General features: G+C 47.3%; 1 protein-coding gene across 2 annotated transcripts in view; it reads right to left on the bottom strand.

The window, feature by feature from the left end:
- PHLPP2 (PH domain and leucine rich repeat protein phosphatase 2) overlaps positions 1 to 26081 on the bottom strand; it is a 1504106-nt gene that overhangs the window by 1115013 nt on the left and 363012 nt on the right. For both annotated transcript variants that reach the window (XM_069635467.1, XM_069635468.1), the window contains exon 4: positions 21460 to 21650. In XM_069635467.1, the coding sequence (XP_069491568.1) occupies positions 21460 to 21650 (191 nt within the window). The remainder of the gene's footprint in view (positions 1 to 21459; positions 21651 to 26081) is intronic.

The following is a 26081-nucleotide window of genomic DNA, read 5'->3' on the forward strand; positions in this document are numbered from 1 at the left end:
TCACTATTGGATCCAGTTCCTGGTGGTGGACCAGTGTGGGAGGATCACCTGGATGGGGCATCCTCGGGGAGTGGGAGTGGGTCCCCGACGGGTGAGATGCGGCATCCCCCTCCTTTTACACCTTTTCCCCATCCTCTCACGGAGGACATTCCAAACCGCTGCCCCCACCCCCTTTCTAACTCTAACACTTCGTACAATACAAAGGACAACGGACTAACACCAGAGCCGTTTACCTGACATACAATTGTCAGGCAAAGCCAGGCAATTGATCAGAATCACACACAACTGACGGCCCTTTCTCTTCCCCACAGAGATAAAAGGTGGAGCCAGAGAGCACAGTACGAACAAGGCGAGCACAGCAGACAGCAAGACGAGACGACTACCACGCGGCCGTTCAAACGAAGGAGAAATGCAGCAGGAATTGAGAGGGTGGCAAGGAGAAAAGTGACTTTGCCCTTTCTGTTCCAGGCCCACAGAACCTTCTTGGAAGAGAGCTTAAGACGGCAAACAATAGCTCAAGTGTCCTACAGCAGATGGCAACTGTACACAGGGCAAGCCTATTCTGATAAGCAGGAGGGCGGGAAGCTCCCGCGCCAGTGGTACCGGCCTTGACTCCAGAGAAGCCAAAAGATAAGCGGTTCATCACAGCCGATGAGTCGAGAGGAGAACCAATAAGAACCGGGCTGTGTTGAGTGAGAATCGCAAAGTGGCAAGTTGTGAACTAAAGCAGATGAACTCTGAATGAACTGTTCAAAGCGTGAAGGGAAGACCAGCTGCAGAGGGGAAGCGGCACCACGTGGGTGCTAACGCGAGAGACTCTGGTCGAGCCCCATAGGAGAGAAACGACAAGTACCAAAAGTTCGTAGGAGGGCCGGCGAAATAGGTCAAAGTGGTCATACAGAGGGCCAAGCAAAATTCCTGTACAATCGAAAGACTTTGATCTCCAAGCAGTGCAAGGAGAAGGGAAGAAAATCCCACAGTGAAAGTGAACATTGAGAAACCAAGGGAAATGAAATCCCACGAGAGAGGTCAGAGCCAGACCAAGGGAGATCTGGGGTGAAGCGGTCACCCAATATTTTATTGATAAAGGAACTGGGATATATTTTGGAATATGATTGAGAGGGTCAGCACCCAGATGAGGCGGGCCCAGGGGTAAACCTATCACCCAGCAAACATTAGAAAAGAACTTTCATTTGGTAATGGAACTTTTGTTTTGTTGATTAAACACATCAGGTCCTTGAAGGCAAGAGACTTTCAAGTGAAACGAGAAGGCCCTGATAACTGAAATATTGAGGGTTAAAAGCTGAACTATTATCTTGTGCTAGAAAAGCCTAAGAGTGTGTCCTGAGATCTGCCATTGGAACTGTCGTCTTGTGCTGGAGAAGCCAGAGACTAATGTGTTTCAAGCTCCAGTTTTACCTCGTGTCCAAAATGTGGGTAAGGGAGAAACCACTACTTCATCCCAACATATCATTTGAGAACACTTTTCTTTTCTTGAGAACTATTTCACATCCCTTTTTTGCATTAGTTGTGAGGTTTGGCAATAGGTTTATTAATATAGGCCCTTTTAATTTTGACACAAAACCACTAGGACTGACTTAGATTCATTTGATTGTCGACATCTGTCACGTCTTAGATTTAGGTTTAGATTAGGCGTTTTTACAACCCGCATACCATTTTCATTGTTCAATAAACACCCTTGAACTGTGATCACTTGTGTCTGTCTTACTTGTTGTCACCATGAGTTCCTTACAATACACTCACTGTCATGCAGTCACACATATTCACTTAGTTCTAGGTTATTACATTAAGCACTATGACCTCTATAGTTCCATGTCAAGATTTTAAACAGACGGCAATCAGCTAGTGTTTTCTTATCAAAGTTTTTGAGTGGCAAGATGGTGCCGAGAGAGGAGCCCCTGCCAGCCAGGACCAATCCCACTCCATCACTCTGCCCCCTGTAGATGGATAAATACATCTTGCAGAGTGATTGGCCGGCTCCCTATTCTGAACTGAAATCTTAATTTCCCTACCAATATTAAATGGCTTCATACTCATGAGCTTTTTACTGGGCTCTTTTTTTGTTTCCCATAGCTCTGTGACTTCAACTCCCAGACTTCTCAGACAAACATTTCTCGTCTAACCAAATTAGGCCACCAAATTAGAGCCAATATGAATTACTGAATTGGTAAAAGGCAAATCACAGAATTCAACTTGATCAATGTCCCTGGAGCATATTGGGGATATATTAGGCAGTTCGGAAAACAACATTAAAAGTTCTGATCAGTTCAAAACAATTGAAACTCTGCCCTTGAAGGAGCTCTCTATGAAAAATTTGTGGAAAGGGGACACTGGTTATATTCTGTTTTCTTCTAAATACGGTCCTTTCAAACGCCTGACTCTTTGATCAAAGGACCTTGGATTAATGTCCTCCTTGCTTGCATCTTTACCACAAGCACTCCTCAAAACACTATGTACTTTAGATTTTGCTGAAGAATCGGGTAATCTGGTCTTGGGGGCCTGAGCAGAGGAATGAGCCCTCAATTCATTATAAATAAAGTTTAGTACCTAGAACATTTGAATCAGCCATTGTTGCTGAATCTGCCATACAAGTTAAAGTAGAGTGTCCAGCTTCTGCTTCCTTTTGAGGGCGTGATTGGACTCTAGACTGCGAACCTGTTGCTGCATGCCTATAGGGCCGGTCATTCCCTTCAGAGATATCACCCCAGCCCAAATCAATTATTGGCTGTTGAACAGAAAGTTTCCATATTCTTGTCACCCCATTGTGTGGGATAACGGACTATCCTTCAGTTGATTCACCACTTTACCGGCAAAATTATAAAGCATGATGATCCCAGTGTGTGGTGGTACATGCTTAAATAAGACGTTATTAGGGTAGGACACACCCTGAATACCACAGTTCATCCTGTCAGATATTACAATGCAAACATTAATTGGTGCAATATGGGACGCCAGGAAGCGTATTAAATTCAGAGTTGGCCCCCATTCGGATTACCACTTGGGCTTCGGTTTGCGAAGAAACCTTTTCACGACTTTCCCTCTGTTATAAATAATTGTGGAGGTTCCCATTGTGTTGATGTAGATTAAGACAAAGTCAGGGCCACCCGCAATTGAGCTTGAGCAGTCAAGATTTTTCCATGTTTTCGAGTAACATCCAATTCTGATTCACCCCCATCCTCAGAGAATCTGTCCACAATAACCTCCAACGGTGGTTTAGTTAATTCCATAGGTGGTTTTAATAACAGCCGCTCCAAGGTATCTTTCCCAGTACGTTGTTTCATATTGGCCATTGCATCTTTAACTTCCTCGAGGAAGAATTGTTCCCATGGGGTGCTTTCACATTTTTTGATTCTTTTAGTTGCCACTTAGTAAGACCCATTGTCGGCGCATTCGTCTTTTTTTCCCGGACCATATTTTTGCGGTAGATCGGGGACCAACCGAGAGGGAATGGAAGGAGAGAAATCCAACTGTTTGCAGAGTATACTAACCCCATCCTTGGTGGCCTGTGGGTCTTTGCTCTTCCCTTCGAGTCTTACAGTCCTGATTGAACCAGTAACACCTGCAGCGGATTTGTAATTTGAAGCTGAGGCGTTACTAAAAGTAGGTGTGTCTACCACTGTCAGGCATTAACTCCCGCCAAATGTTGAAGCATTTGGACCGCGTGAGAGAGGCCAGACATGCCCTGTCTTTCAGAAGGTTTTGGAATAAAAAGGGCACATAATTTGGCTTTATTTGCCAAAGATTCCAATTTCCTCTGAATTAAAGCCAAGGTGATAGTGTGCATTTGGACCTCGGCTTTTATACCTTCGAATAGGGAGACAAATCAGGAGAGAACATAATTTGAGGTGATCAATCCTTTCACTGAGTTAACCTCACTTTCTGAATTGATCTGTGCTGTTGCGTTACCAGGCTTGAGAGGGGAAGAGAAAGAAATGTTACCATTATAATTTTGGAGTTGAAACCTAGGAAGAAATCTAAAAGTCAGTCTCGCTCTCATCTACCTGTGATTCGGAATAAATGTTTGGAAAATGAGCATTATCATGGTCCCATGAAATCTCCCCACGATGATCCAATAGTTCCTCTGTTGTAACATGATATGATATAATATATTTTATTTATATTGCACCCATACACAATTGTTTCAGAGTGCGACGAGGCAAGCTAGAGGCACAAGGGAGGACAAAACAATGATCTTACTAGGCCCTGTGACATTGAGAACACTCAAGTGCAGGGTAGAGGGAAGGTGGAAAGTGCAAGGGGGAATCATAAGAGAATGCTGCACTTCCTCTCTTATGCCCATTTCATGAGTGTTGCAAGTCCGACTCAGTGGGAGGTTCATCAACTGAGCAAGGAGCACCAGAGGTTATAGTCGTGTGAGGGTTATCTATTTCAACCCTTCCACCCGGTGAAGCCAATAAAGGCGAATTTCTTGTCATCTCAAACATTTCCTCTGTGATAGATTTGTCTATGTGTTTTGACAAACTACGAAGAGCATATATGTTTGAATAATGAGGTAAAAATGCACTTAATGCAGTCGGCATCGGCAATAGCCCGGAAGCCCAGCAGAACTGCTCTCTCTTTTGCTCTAAACAGGAGCTATTATGCTCAGTAGGAGTGGTTGGATGCACGTCGAGCACCCGCTGCTCCCATCCGTGGATAATGGATGGCAGATAGCGTTAGTAAGGCAAATCAATGGACAAGCCTGACACACACAATCTGTAACGCTCAGAGCCCTCTGCAGAACTGTTCCTCTTAGCACCTTGACTTCGCTTAGACTTCGAGTAGAACTAATCTCAGCAAAATACAGGAATCACATGGGAGCACAAATAATACATCTTTTAAATTGGATGAGCAACTAAAGGGAAATTTCAAGTGAACTGAATTTCATAGTCTGTTGCCTCACAAACAACGACAAGGAGCATGAAAGTACAGTGAACTCCATTGTGGGGTCATAGTTGGCTGCCGTACAACTGACTACAGCGACAATTTCAAGCAGTGCATTGCAGGAACCATTGGTCATTGCTGCTTGAGAGAGGAAACCGACTGCTGCACTCAAGAGAGGCAAAGGATGCATTGTATCGCAAAAGGAGGAGACATCCAGCGATGCCTTGTATCCTATGTTGAGAATCCTTGTAAATAGAAAACACTAAATTAGTGTCAGAAACAAGAAAGTGCAGGGAGAACAGGTAAGACTTATTTTATTTGATCACTGAAAATCCACACCCCTTGATTTAAAATAAAAGCGTAACATTAATATTTCATGTGTCTGGCTACATCATTTTTGTGTCATGTCACAGGGCCAGATGACCTAGCATCAGCAAGGCAAAATTGTGTGTACCTGCTAGTGAGCAAGTTATGTACACAATGGGATTCCTCCTGTAGGCGCAGTGAAGAAGGACTGGTTTAGAGGACAGTCTCCAATGTCAACTAATAGGATTCAGGTTCACCTTTTACTTCCTTATCAGTCTTCCTCCTCTAACTGTACTTTGAAGATATGTTGGCAATCCTTGTGTGTAATGGTGATGTTGCCGCAAAAACAGATGTGAACACTGGTAGAACTGGGTCTCCCCTGTCTTTTAAGACTTTTCAACACCTCAGTACTCGCATTGGCAAACTCAGCTAGCAACTTAAAGTGTTATGTTATGTTAAAGGTTCTTGTACCGCGCACTGTCGCCACTTGCATGGTCTCTTGGCGCTCTGGCAGATCTGCATTGGGAGGTGGTTTGTTAGTGGGGTTGAGAGGGAGAAGAGCAAAATTGCTTTGATGTGCTGTTGGCAGCTTCAGTTTGGAGAAATCAGTCACTGAGCGTTGGTGCGTTTTTTGGTCGGTAGCCATCAACTGGTGTTGAGGTCTGGTAGTCTATGGTTTGGTTTGATTCATGTTGGGTGTTGTGAAGTATGTGCGGTTTGTGGTGGGGTAGAGGTATATTTGTGTTTAGTTCAGAGTTAACTACTATTAATAATCTGTTTGTACTGTTGTGAATTTTGTTGTCGTGACACTTTAGTAGTCGACATACGGCACCCCATTGTCAGTTCTTGTGTATATTACCATATTCTGATTTCATATCTTTGTTTCTCTAGTCAAGTTATCCGCAGACGCATCACTGCCAGGCCCCCTCATTGAGTGATCCTTGATATGCTGTCCTCAAGGGCCTCCGTTGTGCCGACGTCACCGTATGTTATAAGTAGGACGCACGACGCCCGTAACCTCAGTTGTAGTTTTTTCCCAGAACGTGTGGCACCAATCTTCTGCCAGTATGACCACAGAAAGCCTTGCGGAAACGTAAGCTGCAATGGCATAAGAAATTCTGTAGCGGGGCAGGTAGGGAGGGAGCGATATGGAATACGTCGTCGGACCATCCCATCGAAAGAACATTACCAGGTAAGAGAGTAACTTGTTCTTCGAGGGGATTGGGTCCTCCAACGTATTCCATATCAATGACAGACTCCCAAAGCAGTACCAACGTATGGAGGAGGGAAAAAGAATTTAGAATATAGAAATTACAGAATGCCCAATCAAATTGCAGAGTAAAGGACCGCCTTGCCAAATGCCAGATCCTGCCCATGGATAGAATCTAGGGAGTAGTGTCGTACAAAAGTATGGACCGAAGCCCAAGTGGCTGCTTCACAGATGTTACGAATAGGAACACCCCTCTGCAGGGCAGTAGAGGCAGCCATACCCCTAGGAGAATGGGCCCGTAAGCCAACCGGAGGGCCCTTACCCGCCAAGCGGTAACATTCCGAAATTGCCAAGATAATCCATGTAGACAAAGTCTGCTTAGTAACAGCTTGTCCCAAACGCCTTCCAGCGTAACTTATAAAGAGCGGATCATCCACTCTGACCCAGGACATGCGAGAAATGTAGAAACTTAAAGCTTTCCTAAAATCCAACCTATGGAGCCTCTCCTCTTCCTTACCAGGATGTGGAAGAGGATAAAATCCCGGAAGAACAACCTTCTGGCTTAAATGAAATTTCGACACCACCTTCGGGAGAAAGGAAGAACAAACTCTAAGGACAACCCTGTCCTTATGAAACACAGTGAAGGGTGGCTTAACTGAAAGTGCCTGCAACTCACTCACTCTGCGAGCGGAAGTGACTGTCATGATCACCGCCAAAACTCCCAATTGCCATTCCAAGAAAACCTGGTCCAGAGCATAGCATTCCTGGATTAAGGGCAGACTCAATAATGATTAAGCAAGCGAGGAGTCACTTCCTGTCTTCCTAACATGGCCGCCTCCTAATTCCCAGAGGTTCCAGTGTAGGTCTAGTCATCTCCACTCTTTCCCGATTTAAGCCCCACCCCTCGAGTGCTCCACGCTTCGCGTCTTTTCTGCCTCAGCAGTTAATGCTTATCGCGGTCCGCTCTGTCAGGAGATTCGCAGCTATATTCTTTCCACAGTCCAACAGTATCCAGGTCCTTATGTTTTTCCTGTTCTTGTTAGTTTAATTCAGGTGTCCTAGTGAAATTTCAGTTCCCAGTGTTTTAGTCAGGAGTTCTGTCACTCAGCTGTTTCCTGTCATCGTTCCCACGGCATTTCTCCCGGTGGTCGGTGAAGTGCGTAGCAGCATACGGAGCTAATTTCAGTCATGGCACTTATTTTCACAGCAAGTATATTCATACATTTGGCAGCCCAGCAAAACTGTTGACGCTCTGAGGGGGTTATGTAACAGTCTGGTGGAAAGTTAGTACGTGTGCGCAAACATTGCAGAGTAGTCTTTTAGCTCCGTTTGTTGAACTCTGCTACATGCATTAAGCGCTCTGAACCAGATTCCTAAAACTTCTCTCAGAAGAATTTGTAGCATTCCTCCGCATTATCCTCTGTATTAGAATTCATTCAGGAACATTGGTAGAGAGAAATAAGGTTCTGCTTTCTAACCTTTTTCATATTGTCAAGTGGCATTTACTTAAAATTGGGCATTTTCTTCAGAGTATTGTTTGTGACCTGTGTAGCGCTTCATTATTGTTGGGGTTCCTATTTTTGTGTCCTCAGGGTAGATTACCATATTATCTATTTACCCTCCACACCTCTCCACAGTAGTTTCAGTATTCCTTGTGCCCGTTCCTTATTCACCATCTACCACACACAAACCCTTAGTTTCTTCATGGCCCATTCTTCAGAACAAGCGCCCCTGCACAGATGTAGGATGGAGAGCTCACCATAAAAAAGCAGAAGGTAACTAGGAAGAACGTTTATCATATATTCTCACATTGAGTCAGTGCCCATTGTTTTCCCTTGAAAAAATTTGAATCCTTGTTCTAAGAGGAGCCTTCGGTGTTTTAACAGGAATTCTGTTGCAGTAGGGAGGCCTCTAATTAGAAGCAACTTCGCTCTCTAAGAAGAGTCCTTGTGGTGTTCCCGCAGAGTTCAGGTAAGCGTTACAGTGACCGCAACTAAAAACACAGTTTTAAGGGTTAACAGCCTCAAAGGACAAGAATGTAAAGGCTCAAACGTGGCACCCATAAGGAATTTCAGAACAAGGTTCAAATCCCAACCAGGCACCTGGAAAGGTGACGGCAGAAAAACATTAGTGAGTCCTTTGAGAAACTGAGAAATTAACGGAATTTTGAAATAAGAACACTCCTCAGACGAGCGCTTAAATATAGACAGCGCCGCCAGGTAACCTTTAATGGTACCCACTTGCAGGCCCTTTTTGGCCAACGAAAAAAAGACAGAACCACAGGAATGTCACATGAAAAAGGATCCACATTCTTAACTCTGCACCAGTCGCAGAACCTTCTTCAACGGCAACGGTACAGGGACTTTGTTGCCGGCCATCTGGCCGAAAGCAACACCTCCATCACGTCTTCAGGGAGGTCCCAATCCTTATACCTCAACCTTTCAGAAGCCAAGCGTGAAGGTTGAGGGATCTGACCTCTGCATGGAGAACCTGACCCCACTCCCGTGAGAGCAGATCGTCTCGGTAGGGAAGACGACGTGGTGGGCAGATGGACAAGTCGAGAAGGTCCAGGTACCACGTTCTCCGGGCCCATGCCGGAGCAATGAGGATGATCCGGGAACCGAACCTCTAATCTCTGCAGCACTTGCGGGATGACGGGGACTGGAGGAAACGCATGCTGCAGTGGGAAGGACCACTCCACTACGAACGCGTGTCCTAAGGCTCCTCTTGGAGAAAATTCCCGCGAGCAGAACCTTTCGCACTTCCGGTTGACACTGGAGGCGAAGAGGTCCACCTGAGGGGTCCCCCAAAGGGCGAAGATCTCCAGGAGAATCTCCTGAGCCAGCTCCCACTCGTGAGAGATTGCACTCTGCCTGCTCAGAGCGTCTGCCATCTCGTTTTCGTCTACGGCTAGATGACTGCCGAGATCGAAATTTCCCGCTGGATGGCCCAGAACCAGAGCTACATCGCCTCCCTGCACAGAGGAAGTGACCCTGCCCCCACCTTTTTGTTGAAGTAGTGCATGGCCACTGTGTTGTCTGTGAGAATCAGGACGTTCTTCCCTCGCACAGTCAGCAGAAAAGCCTTCAGGGCAAGCCTGACGGCCCTCAGCTCCAAAAGATTGATATGGAGTCTGGACTCCGACGGAGACCAACAACCGCTGACTGTCAACTCGTTGGCAGGAGCTCCCCATCCCTTGAGGGATGTGTCCTCCGTCACAATCGTCACCTCTGGCCAGGGTAGCCAAAACAGAGCCCCCTTCATCAGATTGCCTTCAACGGCCCACCACAGAAGGTCCTGGGCGACCGAGGGCGGCACCTGAACGGGGTCCGACATCCTGCCGGAGGACTGTGACCACTGCAGCCTGAGGGCCCATTGCAGAGATCTCATCGCAACCTGGCCTCTGGCACCAGAAGAATGCAGGATGCCATGAGGCCGAGCAACCTCAAGAACTCGAACGCCGGAAGAGTCTGGGCATGTTGAAACTTGTGCACCATCTGCTGAATGTGATGAGCCCTCACCTGGGGAGGGAAACACTTCCCCAGGGATGTGTCGAGCACTGCTCTGATGTACTGGAGCCGCTGTGTTGGCGTCAAGTGGCACTTCTTTAAGTTGAGGGAGAAGCCCAGCTTGTGAAGGGAGTGGCAGGTGACGGACAGATGATCCAGGACTTGCTCTGGAGAGCGCGCCCTGATCAACCAATCGTCCAAGTAGTATTAGACGTGAATCCCCCCTTTCCTGAGATACGCTGCCACCACTACCATGAGCTTGGTGAAGACCCTCGGGGCAAAGGTCAATCCGAACGGCAGGACCCGAAACTGAAAGTGTGAGTCGCCAACCGCGAACCTCAGGTACTTTTTGTGCTTGGGATGGATCGGCACATGAAAATAAGCGTCCTTGAGGTCGAGAGACACCAACCAGTCGAAGTTGAAGGGCCTGGAGGACTTGAGAAAGAGTAACCATCTTGTTCAAACCGCGCAAGTCCATGATGGGTCTCAATTCCCCGTCTTTCTTCGATATAAAAAAATAAGGGGAATACCATCCCTTGTTCCTCTCAGTTACAGGCACCAGTTCTATGGCGCCTTTCTCCAGCAGGGATTGAATTTCCTGTGCAAGGAGCGGATCCGGACTCTTCAAAGAGAGATTCCCTGGTGGATTGTTGCGAGGCCTCTGCTGAAAAGGAAGACAGTAGCCGTGGGCTATGATCTTCAGAACCCACACATCTGAAGTAATGGCACAAGATGCTGCGCCAGCCTTCCCCCCAACCGGCGAACCATGGGACATGGCCTCATGACTGAGCTGAAGCGGCTGCGGCAGTGCCTGAGGGCAAAGAGGCAACTGCCCGAGCGGCCTTGGCACCTCGAGTACCCTGTTTTCCACCTCTGGCACTCCTACGGTTGCCCCTTTGACTTGCAGCTCCTCTCGATTTACTAAAGGATGAGTAATATTGAAAGGAACCTTCCCTCCATTGCTGTCCCCTAGGACGAAAAGGCGGAGGTTGGCGAACTGCAGCGCTCAACGACTTTGCTGCAGCTTTGGAGGTCTGCAACCTCTCAAGGCTCTCGTCAGCCTTGCTGCCAAAAAGATGTTCACTGTCAAAGGGCATGTTGAGAAGTCAGGCCTGCACATCAGGTGCAAACCCCGACTTACGTAACCACGCAAACCTGCGCATTACAGTGCTCGCCGCTATGGACCGGCTGATGCAATCTACCATGTCCAGACCCAACCGAACGGACTCACATGGCATCCTTGCCATCCTGCACGATAGAAAACCATCCCGTTCCTCCCCTTCGGGAATATGTTCAGCTGCTAAGGAAATACAGTTCCACAGAGTGTGCGTGAAACGTGGCAAGGCACATATGGAGTTGGCTGCCTGAAGAGCCATACCCCCTGAAGAAAACACCGTTGCCTAGCCGTCAAAATGTTGGTAGTCTCTATCAGGAGGGATGGTAGGGTACAACGCCTGCTTTGCGGGGGGCCGTAGCCGCCTGCACCACCAAACTCTCCGGAGTAGGGTGCCTGGTCAAGTAACAGGGGTCGCCACTGGCTGGGTGATCTTTCTTCGGCAAGAACTTGCTCACTGCCGGGAGACTTTCCGGAGAAGTCCAAGCCGCAGCCACCCTTCTCTGCAAGGCCATATGGAATGGCAGAACCGGGTCAGTTGGTGATCTTGGTCGAGGATATCAGTCAGGTCATGCTGCTGAAAATCCCCAGGGGGGGCAGACCACCCCAGGTAATCCGTGACCCTCGACATCAGGCTCCGGTATGAGGACACACATGCCAGGCTCAGGCCTACCAAACTCCACCTCTGGAGAGGTGTCTAGACCACTGGCGTCGTGCAACGACTGACGCAGGTCCTCAAGTTGGCTATGGGGGTAGATCTCTCTCCGCGGCAGGGGCCTCCCTCTGGAACAGCCTTCCTGCCTCCCTGAAACTTGAGGAGAACCATCTCCGGTTCCAGAAGCACCTCAAAACCTTCCTCTTCACTTCTGCTTTCTCTCTCCCTCTCCCCTGCTAAATTCTTCACCAACACTGCACTGATTCTGCAACTGGGCCACTCTCACCGACCTCGGTCCTGGGCCCAGTCACTCTTCACTTGCACTGCCTCCCTGGCAACCCCTGCACTGCGGGACTGTCTCTGTATCACTACAGCCCCACCCCCCCCAGCACGTGTCTGCACTTACCTTGCACTTGCCACCAGCTGGCCCTATTTATTTAATATTTTATTTCTATTCTACTTATTTGTACTGCACTCCCCCCCCCTCCCCCTTCCCCTTGCACTTTTTCCCTTCCCCCTACCCCTGCACTTGCGCGGTCTGAATGACACCTGGACTAGTAGGATCGTTGTCTGTCTTCCCCTTGTTCCCCCCTCCCTGCCTCGTCGCGCCTTGAAACACTTGTGTATAGGTGCGTTACAAATGCCATATCATACCATATCATATCATGACCAGAAAGGAGGTCATCAGGAACCTTTGCAGGAACCTCACCTTCCTCAGACCCCTCATCCACCTCAGAAATACAATCCAGAGGCCGGAAGGAGGGTACAGAAAAAGGAACAAAGACATGTTTAGCCTTGGCCGGAGCCTTTCTGGGGGGTTCCACCGTGCCACGGGGAACCTCTGACAAAGCCGCCTCGAAAAGGCATTGAGGGCGTTGATGGAATCGGCGTCGAGCGCGGCGCTGACAGCTTCGACGGCGTCGACACAGGCCTCGAGGGCGGAGCCCCGAGCGTGTCTCTCAACAGCCTGGGCGCTGATGGCGTCGACGGCTTCCTCGGAGGCAGAGCCTCGAGAGAGTCCGTCAACGACCGCGGCGCCGCAGGCGTCGATGTCTTCTTCGAAGACTTCACAGGTTCTCGCGGTCTCGAGGGCGCCGAGGACCGGGACCTTGAACGGGCATGTCTAGAGCGACCATCCTTGTCCGAACGGGACCTCGAAGGCGCCCGGTGGTCGCGACGACTGCTCGAGCCCGCAGGCGTACGAGCAGCGTCTCTAGAACGGTCACGGCTGGCGTCTTTCGACAGCACGGACGGACCAGAGCCCTGCGATTGGAAAATCGCCAACATCTCCTTTCGGAAGGAATCCCATTCCTCAGGAGTGGAATGCTTGTTGGGACAAGCAACCCGCCGACGGGGACAGGGAAGGCGACCTGTGACGGTGCTTCCTGGAGTGCCTCGAAGAGGCAGAAGAATGGTGGGACCGACCCCAGATCGAGAACCCCCGACTCACGACGACGATACAGAGATTCGCCCCTCGAATCATCCGTCGAAAGACCAGTGGAACGCGACTTCTGGGGCTTGGCCACCTTACTGACAGACAGCTTCTTCTTACGCTCCCGCAAGGCCTTCGATGTGAGCGATTGGTAGTCGAAACAGTCATCCGTATCGTGGTCCTCCCCGAGGCACCAGAGGCAAGCGTCGTGCGTGTCCGTCAGTGACATCTTGGACCCGCACACTCAACACTTCTTAAAACCGGACCGCGGGGTGGAAGAAGCCAAAGAGATCATAAGAAATAGGTTTGAAGAACCGAAAGAACAGGATTCAGTAGAACCGAGGCGCGCCGAGATCTCCGAAGCGAACACGTTCGCAGAAAAAAACAGAACTGAGGCTACGGGCGTCGTGCGTCCTACTTATAACATCCAGTGAGGTCGGCTCGACGGAGGCCCTCGAGGACATCGTATCGACGTCATCGACACAGGACGCAGACACCAAAAGATCTTCCAAAGCAGCACAGCTGTGGTGACTTCTGTCATTGATATGGAATACGTCGGAGGACCCAATCCCCTCGAATAAGCTAATACCTAATCATGTAGATTTAATATGTATTTTTTAATGTTGAAATGATACTACAATTATTCCAGTTTTTTAAGCAAATTATGTCTTTTCTGGGTTGATTTGTAGGGTATGTTCTGGTTTCTTTCTTGCCATTTTTGATTGGTTTTGCCTTGCTTATTAAGCATTGTTCCGCTTGACATGACCTCTGTTTGAATATTGTCTAATTCAGAGTTTGAGGCAGAGTATGCAAAAAGGTGAGTTTTTAATATGGTTAGTTAGTAGCAATGTATTCCCTACCCCCAACCTGCCATCAAAGTGTGACACATCAGTGTTTCCAACAATCCATCTAAGTGTGGTACATTTCCGACCTCCAACAATCCATCTAGGTTTGGTGCGCTTCCTAGCCCCAACAATCATAAGCATAAGGCTAGCCTATACAGTTAGATCAGATGTGGAATATGGCTAATCTACCTTAAAAAGACTAAATGCAGGTAGGCATATATGATATGATATTAGGTAACAAGAGTGATGAGGTTTTACTGGAGTACAAAAAGGCTGTGAACGGGTAGTATAGCTCAGTGGCAATACACTCTTCTTGGAAGCAAGACGATGCAGTGCAACACAGGTTTGAACCCGGGACCGCGCTTAGAAACCTCTTCGGTATAATGCGCGTTATAAAAAAAACTATTAAAATTATAATATAATTACTCCCTGCCCACACCACACCTATCTTATCAGTTGCTGTAGGTTGTCTGCATCAGGCGTTCCAGGCGAACACAGGCAAACACAGAGTGGATCTGCTTGGTCAGTGACTGCCCTTTGCCTTGTCTGCTAGATTTATGTCTATGCGGCAACCCAGCACATGTACCAGTAGACTTCGGCCAACCGGGAACCTTAGTGGGTGCATTTGGGACCTATTGATTCATGCACTGGTGTTAGGCCTGTCTGGCACCTTCTGGTTGGCCAGGGCATAACTGTCAAGGGAGACCATCCTGGGGCTGCTGAATTTCTCCTTGCCCCGTGAGTGGAAAGGAGTCCCTAGTCGATAGTGCAAGAAAGCAAAGAGAATTACTAATCGTCTGGAAATGTGTCCTTGTGACAAGGAACAACAGAAGAGAAAGTTCTGCCACACCAATCTTGTCTCAAACAATTGAACAGTTTGCATGTTGTGAGAAGTGCACAAGGGGCATTGACCAATGAGCCGCAACACTAACAAAGGCTATGGGGAACCACCTCTGAGAAAGAATTCCTGCACGCAGGGCAGGGTTAGAAGCACAAGAACTTTGGAGCAAGCAATCAAAGCAGGGTAGAACCCAAGTCTAGGGGGCAGACAGGATACATTGGAGGAAACAATTAAGGTGTGGCGAAGAACCAACCAACTGTTGCGCTCACCTGGTATCTGCGGAGGAATTGTGGCATGGTCGCAGCCCTCCCCAGGGGTGAAACCTCTCTTGTCTGGCTTTCTCTATGCGCCTATGTGGGTGGTTGCGGCTGGACAGCGCGATTGCTGCGTGAATATAAGAGGGTTGTAAGTATGCAGTTTACGGTCCTGACCCCCTCTTCAGATCTGTTCTCCCAATACGTGCTTTCCCATGGGGTGCGCTAACTCTGGAGGGCTCACCTGTTGAATGATAATGGCGGGCTCTCCATCCTGCTGCTTCTGGCAGGGGCGCTTATCTAATGGACCGAGTTCCTTCACTGGTCTCTTAACGTGTTAGCCCATGCCGGCTGGGGCTAGTCCACTTCTCTTGCTGGTAAGTGTTTCCCTGTTTTCACTCGCCAGCTAGTCTTTCGACTTTTGTAATTGTATTGGTAAAGTTCGTTGTTAAACTAGTGTCCGTTCAGTGTATAATGTCTCTTTCTCTGTTCTTTCCCCATGCAGGTGATGCTGTGGTTCCGGCGGTCGCTGCAGAGGTTGAATCGGTACCGGAAATAAGAGGTGAGCAGTTACGACGGTCTGGTAACTGGTAAGTAACCTCAAGGGGTGCGCGTGGGTTTTAATAGCAGCGTGACCCAAGAACACATGTCAGTAGTGATTCTAACCTTGTCTTGTCTTCTTTTCAGGAATTCGGCTTCTTTGGTATGATGACCGCTGGAGCTGCGGCATTGGGATCCAGCTCTGCATGTGCCTGGAAAATGGTCAGCTGCCGTGTAGATGAACGCCGGAGTCCAGGTAAGCAAGCAACTGTTGTTAGGAAGATGGACTGCTGCTGTGTAGATGAGCGCCGGGGACCAGGTAAGCAAGCGGTTGCAGCACAGGAATCAACGAGGTAAGTCTGCTGCTGGTCCTGGCTGCGGTGAGCGTCTTGTTGCACGGAAGTGCAATGTAACGCGAAGCACCAGCCTGAAAGATGGAGCTGCTTATATAGCTGAGCCTCAGAAGCCACGCCCACTAGCTTCAGCCTGACTGCCACACCTTGCCACTCCCTGAGTCAGCACGTGAAGACCAGCCTAGGGAGCCACACCCCAGTGAAGTGCACGTTCTGGAATAAAGGCTTTCAGCACCACCTAGAAAGTTCTTGTGAAATAAAAGCACTCCTGCACTGAAAAAAAGTGTTCCGGCTCACTTCTTTATATGAGCCTGGTGCCAAAGGAGCCAGGACGGAGTCCAGCCAGGGCCCCTGTGTCTATGAGTCCCAAAGAGACATGAGTGGGACAAGTGACCCATTGCCCCCATCACTAGATGGGGTGGTTTGTGTGCCCTGGGGCCTGTGGCCATGACACCAGCTGTTCTAGATGCGCCCAGTACCAAGCGCGCAGAAAAAAAGCCAGGCAAAGTGAGCCTGTTTAGAGCATGAGGCAGGAGGAGCCATGGCATGGTTAGGGTCATGTGCTTTTAAAACAATATGCTTCCATTTTAAATGGGCTGAGTTGTGCACTCTCTGATCGGATGCAAGTTAGCTTAGCTATCCCATCAGTATGTGGGAAAAGGGGGCACAATGTAGGAGTATTGCTGGAGTAGCTTATGGGTGCCGGTCACATGACTATTTATGATGCATTGAGGACGGCGGAAACATATGAAGGGTGTGAAGACCAGACGATGAGTGCCAGTCCCATCAGGTGGTGCAATATAAGTACAAAACAGAGGGCAAGGTGCACGAAGAGGGAGGTGGAGTACATTCGGTTGGAGGTGGAGAAGAAGGTAGTCAGAGTGTCTGCTATTTTGGAGATTTTGGTGAAATAGCAGACAAAGTCGTCCCTTGACAGGAGAAAAATCAGGGCGAGGGGCGCATGCAGTACAGGATCATGGATATTTTCTGTGTGACAGCAGAGTGAATAGATAAGATTGGTATAAATAGATGGCCATGGCAGTGTTCTGGCAAGTGGAAAGATTCCTTGTAGGATGCAAGGAGAGGACAGCAGGTACAGCGCCAAAGGTGCAAGTACAGCTGCGTGATTGTCCTCAGCTGTTGCATGGCTTGGAGAAACTCGGTTGAGTGCAAGGGTGAGAGGGAGTGAAGCATTGGCCAGAACCTTTGTGTTTAGAAGGCAATGCTTGCGCTGAACTGATGTCCAGGAAGGCCTCTTCAATGGAGTCAGTGACAAGTAAAAAAAGCTGGAATTGAGGATTATACTTGAAGATGGAGCCATTGCATCAGGTGTGAAGTTGTGTTTGGCTATCAAGCAATGGGTGCAGGGAAAAGAGGTGAAGGGACAGATATAGAAGTCAAGGAGGGAGTGGGTAAGAAGGTGAGGGCTCAATGGAACAGGGACTGTGAAAAACTAGGTCAAGTGCGTTGATACTAATGGAAGTGAGCTGGGTATGGAGGGCAATCGTCCAGTGTGGCCGTGAAGCGTAGAGTTAAGCTAAAGTAAGTGAGTCTTAGTCATGTTCAGGAGGCTCAGGTTTCACAGAATTTCTAGTATTTCAGTGGGTACAGACTAGAGTAAGAGGTCAAGATTGCGGAAGAAGAGAGGGATACCAAGAGGGGTAGGTGCAATGGTTGAACAGAAATGTGTTTAGAGAGGCAAGTACAATAGTTCAATAGCAATACATTTAAGGGAAGGGAAGATGCATTTTGAGAGGAGAAAGGGTCAGATGGACTGGCCTTGCTAATCATGAAGCCAACCCACAGCCTTCCTTTGACAGGTGAAGAGGGTGGGAGCCGGTATAAGGCTGCATGCATGGTCGTGCTCTCAGGAGGATTCCACCTTTCTGTGATAGCCATCACGGAATGATAGGGGTGATGGGAATTGAACTGGTTAGTAAGAAAGTATCTTTGGTGGCAGAGAGGTTGGTTTCCCCAGATGACCAAAGTAAGCTAATAGGAAGAGGGATTATTCCTAGTGGGAGACAGGAGAGGTTGGTGACCGAGAAGGTGTGCCTGACCATCCTAGGAGATTGTCCGTCTGATGCTTTTGCTGCCATTTTGGCTTACAAAATGGCATTGCAAAGTCAGCAGGATGTGACAACAGACATAGACATGGAGCAGGTGTGCACAGAATGACCAGTCATTTATTTTATTGTTCATTTAGAACACGCTTATTACCAGCTGGTGGTTTCTAAACGCAGGTTCAGGATTCAAACCTGTGTTGCTCCGCGTTGTTCCAAGACAAACACGTTGCCTATAAGCTATCCTTCCTCCCCAGTCATGGAGGGCTTTGTCAGCAAAAACGATATAGACAGGCACATCGGGATAAATGGCTAACAGGACGAGAGGCATCTTGGAAGACCACACAAAATAAATCGGGACATATTTAGGTGGATGAGCCAGCTGGCCAGATTCAACCTGATCATAAGTGCAAAGTCATTTTCTGTGCTGTCAGACATTCTACAAATGCAAAGTGACACCTTCCATTGGGCATATGAACTTCACCAAGGAGGCCTCTGGGGAAACTGTGCTTTAGAGGCAGCACTGACATAATAAAGCCACTCTAACATCAGGGTTCTGACTACTGGAGTGCCTTTGAAGTCAGTAGCCATGGGAAGGGGATGGAGTAAATTAGCCAGAAGCGAGAGGTAGGCTAGATGAAGGGTCCCACCATCTTGTTCTCTGTTCGGCTCGCTCTCTTCCTTTGCCTGTTCCCTACATTTCCTCCAAGCGAAGTACTCAGAGTATGACGCCATGAGGCAAAGGGCACTTGTTACAACAACCTGGATTGGATCCAATGTAGCATGCCTGCTTTGGACCAACCAGTATGCCATTTGTGCCTTTAAAAGGAGAGTGCACCCCCTCATTTTTTGATTGAGTAGGAGGATGCATTTTGGATGTCTGCTAGGAGCACAGTCCATTGCAATGTCCTCCGTCAAATAGGTAAAGTTAGAAGGCATCCAAAGCAGATGAGAACTCTGTCCCCCAACCATCCCCTAGGAACAGTGGGGGTGACTGCTATTTAGAGCAAGGCCTTCATACTGGTTGCACTGGAACCAGGCTCCAGTAGGTGTAAGCCAAGCTCTCTGGAGCTCTCTGGTGTAGGATTGCAGAATGACTCACATTGTTCTGGAGCCACTGAATGGGGACTCCCAGAAACCAGAGAACTAAGGAAGTGAGCCCTAACTTTCCCATCATTTTCAAACCGTATCAACACTGTATGGGCACCTTCAACACCATCCCAGCTGTTGCACTGGAACCGCTGGAGCCCTCTCCGACCTTGATGCCCAACTACATCCACAGCACTGAGTTTCACTTGATGCTGAAGCTCTACTGTTTGCATTTGCAACCCTGGATTCTTTCAGCATCCCCAACTCAACATCGCCATCAGGGCCCCTCCAAGCCGAAGCCACTGGAGCACCCCAATGTTGTGATGAGCCAGCCAAGCCTGCTCACTGCTGAAGGCCAATCTCTGCTTCTCTGCACCCAGGGCCGCTGAATCTTCTAACACTATTGACAAAACATCACCCGCCGTCCCCAGTTTGTTCTACCCGCACACCATCACTGCTGCTAGGCAGCACTCCACTCTTGAACCAGACGCTGACACATCTGGACTCAACACTGGCCCAGCGCCAAAAGCATCCAGACTCCCGGACCGACATTGAAAAGCCTAGATCAACACTGTTGAGCCCCAAAGAGGAGGAAGTAAGTTACTGGTAAAACACCCATCCTCGTGGTCCATCCACCTTTCAGGAGCATAGTGACTTTTAAGCCCTACTTTCCTATTTTTTTCTACTAGATATTTCGTTTGAACAGTGACATTGTGCCAGCCTTGTGCCTGAACGCCCCTGTTCATCTACCTATAATGTACTTTCACAAAATATTGCATTCTCTGTGTTCATTTACAGGGATGAGTTTCTTAGTGGGTTCTAATTAGTTGTTTGCATTTTATTGTTTGATAAAAGTCTATATTCCTATAGAATCTTGATTGGTGATACTTTTGTTTGGGACCATTGTACTTATGTTGTTTGGGTTGCTACTGCTATCACCTAATGCCCATTCTGAACAGTGCAGCCAGCTCTCACTCTGCACTACCACAAAAGGTGAAAAAAGTACACCTGTCGGGCTGTGTCGGTATCATCTTTACAATTGGGATCACTGCTGGCTTGTTAGGCGGTTTAGCCACTACTCGTCCCAGTATCCCGCAGAGCAATGGTTACTTCATCTAAATGGGCTATGGGGAGACATTTTCACTCGAATAATGTGAATGCAACATAATGCAGGACGACGAATAATGAAAACTAATTTGTCAGATGGGTTTATATACAGTAACTTCTTCTGAAAGCGCCAATAGCTTATCCTCCGGATTGGGACATTGCTAGGATGCAGTGGGAGGGATAAGACGCAGACTAACAAGTACAATATGTGAAGGGAGCTCTTCCCTTGATTTGGGCAATTCAGGACCTTCACTTAAATTAAGGCATTCCTAAGGTAAAATGAATCCAAGTCCAAAAAAATCACACATCATGGGTTGTGGTAGTATCATTTGAACGATAAGTGACCCATTTTGTGCCGAATAATGTTTTAAAGTATGGCTGCAAAAATAATTTCAAATAATGTGATAATGGCCAAGGTCAGACAGAGAATGTAATGCAGTTACACACTCTGAGCAAAGCCAGTCAGTAATTGAGCAAACAAATTAAAATGTGTGCACTTCTGCTCACATTGATTCAGTGTACTTCCCTAATAGGTTACATCTGTGTGACACAGGTGATTATTTCGAGCACAGAGCTGAGATTCATCAAACTATTTACAAAAAGTGTGAGTATGAAATGGTATCCTTAGTCCATAAGAGCAGAGTCTTTTACAGACACCTGCATTACTGAATCTAAGAATTCCCAAACAAGAATTTGAAACTTAAGCTGTTAAACAGAGGTTGAATGACAGATCAGGTACCAAACCTGCAGGTGTTGACTAAGACATACTGCATGAAATCATAAGCCAGTCTCAAGGACAAGGAATGCAACAATCCCAACAGATGGTCGCCATAGCGCAATAGTACAGACAACCCTTTTTTTTTTTCTTGATACACGCTAAAGGTTCTGGATTTAGTTATTCTTCTTTAGAGGACTTGACCTGGTCTCGAAGTTGGATGTTGAGACCATACCTTTTGCTAAAAAGGAAGTGGCCAGTTACTGCAACACTTCTACCTCATTTCTTAGCCATTAGCACACTACTCTTGTTCAGAGCCAAGGTTTGTTCATAACACACAAGTGCAATCTCACATTGGTACATATAACACATATTGTGGTGCAAGTAGGAGGTATTCAACAGCAGTTGCTGGCTTAAATCACCAAAGAGACAAACAACTATCACAGAAACAGACTATATTGATAAATACGAGAAAATAATTAATTCATAATGCCCAGAAATCATTATTAATGGAGCCTTACCTTGCCTCCAACAAGGGGCAGAATGTGCATCTTCCCTGCCTGGCAGTTCTTCACAGAGGAAACAATAAGGCAGGTGCCGCACAAGACAACTAAACGCTCAGCCCATTTATGCAGCTGCGTTTTTCCTTTCCGCACACTATAAACTCCGGAGAGAATGGTCCGGTCAAGCTGCTCAATCTGACATGGTTTTTCTACAAAACAAAAAGCATATCTTAGTGGCACCGTTCCAGGCCTTCCAGTATAGACATCACTACAAGGGGGTGGGGGGTGGGGAGGGAACGGGGGGGGGGGTACCTAGGTACATTTGGGTAAATGCTAAAGTTACAAAGGGAAACAGGAGGGAAAGTTACTTGCATGCAATATGGCTCTCCATTGTGGTTATATTCATTAATGCCATTTCTGCCTGTATGTGCAAATTCGCATCTAGGTGGCCTGTGCATTTTCTTATTAGCCATTTTTTGCCATTTCCAGGTGGCCTGTGCATTTCCCTATTAGCGATTGATTGCCATTCCCAGGTGGCCTGTGCATTTCCCTATTAGCCATTGTTTGCCATTTCCAGGTGGCCTGTGCATTTCCCTATTAGCCATTGTTTGCCATTTCTGCTTGTATCTGCAAAATCGTATCTAGATGACCTGTATATTTCCATTAGCTCTTGTAAATGTAAACTATTAATCAGCCACTGCTAACATATTATTGCGCATTGCAAATAGCTAAGCTACTGCCAGACTATAATATATACATTTCTCAGAACCTGCCGTATCTGCCTCATAACCTGGCTAGGTTGACATGACTATCCCAGTTTAGCCATAATTCATAGTATCCTAGCTACTTAAACAAGCATACTATGTACCTGCCAATACTGTACACGGTTCTACTTAGAACCATCCTGAATTTGATCACCCTTCATATGCCAAACATGTCCCAGCCACAGAACCAACTACCTCATGCTAATGCACCGCAAACACCACCTCAACTACTTGCTACCATGACTACCACACCTTGCAGTCTCCAACAGCGGAACCTTAAACTCCGCGTTAGACTCCCCAGAATCTACGATCCCTTAACCAATTCTCAGCCTTCTACCATCCACACCCTGTCCACTTCCAATATTCCAACCCACAAAGATAATCATGGCCAACATCCTCTACAACTTAATTGCCAACTTTTTAGAGATTCCAGCACCTCCCCAAACAGCCAACAAATAGATCAGCCGCCCCCTGCCCCACCCACACATCCTGGCATAAAAGGTGCCTTAATAAACGCCCGCTCTATGGTAGCCCATGCCACAGACATAGCGGACATAATCCAAAATGAAAACTTAGATTTCCTAGCCATTACCCAATCCTGGCTCCACCTAGCAGCAGGCCCAGCTATCATGGTAGCCATCCCAGACAACTATTCCTTTATACGACTGGATCGCACCACTTCTAGAGGTGGCGGCCTTGCTATAATCGTTAAAAATAACTTACCGTTAAGACTATCTGCACCGACTAACTCTTACTCCTGTGAAACCTTAACGGCCAAACTCACCATAGCCAACAACCAAACTATCACCATCCACCTAATTTACCGACCACCAGGCCCCTTAGGTTCCTTTGAGGAAGACCTCATGAACCTACTATTCAATAACCTAAAAAACTCTACTCAATGCCTCATCCTAGGAGATTTCAACCTTGGATTTAACGGATTTAACGACTCATGAGACACCAATGTCCTACAGATTAAAAACGCCCTCGAGGAACTAGGTTTCTCCCAAAAGATTACAGACCCTTGATTGGATTGCGGAACATAATTGCCCAACCACTATCACGTCCATACTGCCTCAGCACTGGTGCGACCACCACCTGATATCGTTCTCCCTAGAAGCCACACCACCATTGAACAAAAGTATCTTAGCTCCCACTGCACCCACCAGAAATAAAAGAAACATCACTCCTGAAAATCTCATCCCCCTCATCCTTCCTACTTTAAACTCCATCTCAGATCAGACTGACCCAGCCACCATGGTAGATATCTACAACGAAGTGATGCTGGCCTCTCTAGAAGTCATTGCACCACTGAAAATTAGAAAAAGCAAACCCCGCCAACACTTAAATACGTGGTTCACCCCTCCTGAAAGACATCAGACAAAAGAAACGACTGAGTGAAAAAATCTGGAGACCAGACCCCTCAGACGTCAACAAAAACAACCTGAACAAACTAGCCACCCTCTATAAAAAAAGAGATTATCCTAGCTAAACAAACGTCCTATAATTCCCGAATCTCTCAAGCTAAATCTAACACCAAAGAATTGTTCTCTATGCTGAAAGAAGTAAAATCCCCTATCCAAGCACCTGATTTATGCCTCAAATATAAGAACTGGTGCACAAGTATACAAGAGGCCTTGGCCAACAAGATCACAATGCTCCAGGCAAAGATAAACAACAAAAAAAGTACTATCACTGCTCCCAAAACCGATATCAAAGGTACCACCCCTAAGACTGCTACGAACATTCCACCCACCTCGCAACCTACACCAACTCCACACAGACCAGACACCCCCAGTTTCCACTTCTGCAAAGTCTCTATTAAAGAAGTTCTCGTCATCCTCTCCCTCAACCGTCCAATTGTCAGGGCGACCTGTGCCCAGCCCAACTCATAAAAGACGCAGCCCGTGAACTCTCACCTTTCATCACTAAACTCATAAATGCCTCATTCTCATCTGGCACCATACCCAGCAACTTGAAACACTTGTGGGTCCTTCCCCTCCTTAAAAAACAAACCTTGGACCCAGCCATCCCAACCAATTATCGACCCACAACTACTGTGACTTTCCTACTTAAAATCCTGGATAAAGTAGCATACCTAAAAATTCAGCATCATCTGGAACTTAACCAACTCCTTGGAGTTCGCCAGTCCGGGTTCAGACCACAACATGATACTGAGACTGCACTCCTAGACCTCAAGGCACAAATTGACACACTTAGAGACAAAGGCAAGACGTCACTTCTGCTACTCCTCGACCTCTGTGCTGCATTTGATCGGGTAGACCACTCAATACTCTGACCATTTGGTCACCGCAGCCCGCTTGTCCCAAGAGGCAGTCACTTGGATCCAGTCCTTCCTTAATAACAGGACTATGAGGGTTTTCTCTCCCTTAGCAGCTCCGGACCCTGTACCCATCACATATGGTGTACCCCAAGGTTCATGCGGGTCTCCCACTCTGTACAACATCTTCACAAAGCCCCATTTTGATGATCTAGATGGTCTAGGTATCACCTACACTAACTACACAGATGATACACAGATCCTCATCCCGCTGACGGGCGATTATGACAAGGATTTGGCCTTTGTGAACAGAGTTTACCTCATCATCCAGGCATGGATGGCCTCCCATGGACTATGCTTGAATGATGACAAAACAAAATTCCTCATCCTAGGCTCACTCTCCAACATTAAAAAACTTGGCCCCAATTATGCTTCATAATTGACACCAACAACAATACTGTGGCCAAAGTAGTCAAAACCCTTGGCTTTTACTAAGATTCCACGCTTACCTTTGGCAAACAAGTAAATGCTATGGCCTCAGCCACCTCCTATACCTGCAAGTTAATTAGAGCAGCCAAACCCTTCCTATCCCCGAACAATTGCGTCACCCTAGCTAGAGCACTAGTTTTTTCTAAATTAGACTATTGTAATGCTCTATATATAGGCAGCAATAACTACATTACTTCCAAAATTAAGACCCTTCAAAATAATGCACTAAGAGCTGCCCTTAGTCTTCCTAAAAACACCCATATATCAGACCTCAGGAGATCCATCAACTGGCTCTCCACTAAAGACAAAATACTCCTTAAAACTGCATCTCGGACACACAAATGCCTCAACCACGCAGCCCCTCAATACCTAATAAACAGATTCACCAGACAAACAGCCGTACGCCCCCTAAGAAAAGCCAACTCCAACCTCTTGCTAGTGCCCACATTTAGGCTCACTAAATCCTGTGGGAGTAGTTTCCCTGTCAAAGCAGCACAACACTGGAACTCCCTTCCCCCTGTTTTACGGGAAGATCTCCCCTACTTACAATTCCGATCCAACCTCATTCATTGGCTAAAGGAACATGACGTCTGACCATACCGAACCAGCCTCTCAGGGATCCACTGTATATATGTTCTGCCTTTTTTATGCATTCCCCCTACAAATTGTATGTACCCTTGTTTTCGTTTACTTTCTCCACGTTTGTGCCTGTATACAGCACTGTAACCCTGGCTGTACTTTATCTAATCCTGTCGATTCTGTAAATTAAGCTGAATAACCCTCATCATGCTTTCGCGCCCGAATACCTTTGGGTCTGGTGAGTAATATAAATAATAAAACAAACAAACAAACAAAAATATGATCTGACCCTGTCCGGTATCTGTTGTCCTCTACGCTCCAGTTCTTTGCCACTTGACTGATAGTTCTAACAATCGACTGGAAGCATTCTGGTTGCGGTAACTCTTTCCTTATGCTTCTTCTTCAAACTTAGTTTCCAACAATGGGCGGTTTTGTGCAATACTCAATTACGCTTCTGTGTGAAGATATTGCACCATGAAGCTCCGGTCTAACCTCTAAAGGTGTTCTCGCTCTGTGTGCCAGACACC

Source organism: Ambystoma mexicanum, chromosome 1q (assembly GCF_040938575.1).
Source record: "Ambystoma mexicanum isolate Mex_15411 chromosome 1q, UKY_AmexF1_1, whole genome shotgun sequence".
In the NCBI taxonomy this organism is placed as follows: domain Eukaryota; kingdom Metazoa; phylum Chordata; class Amphibia; order Caudata; family Ambystomatidae; genus Ambystoma; species Ambystoma mexicanum.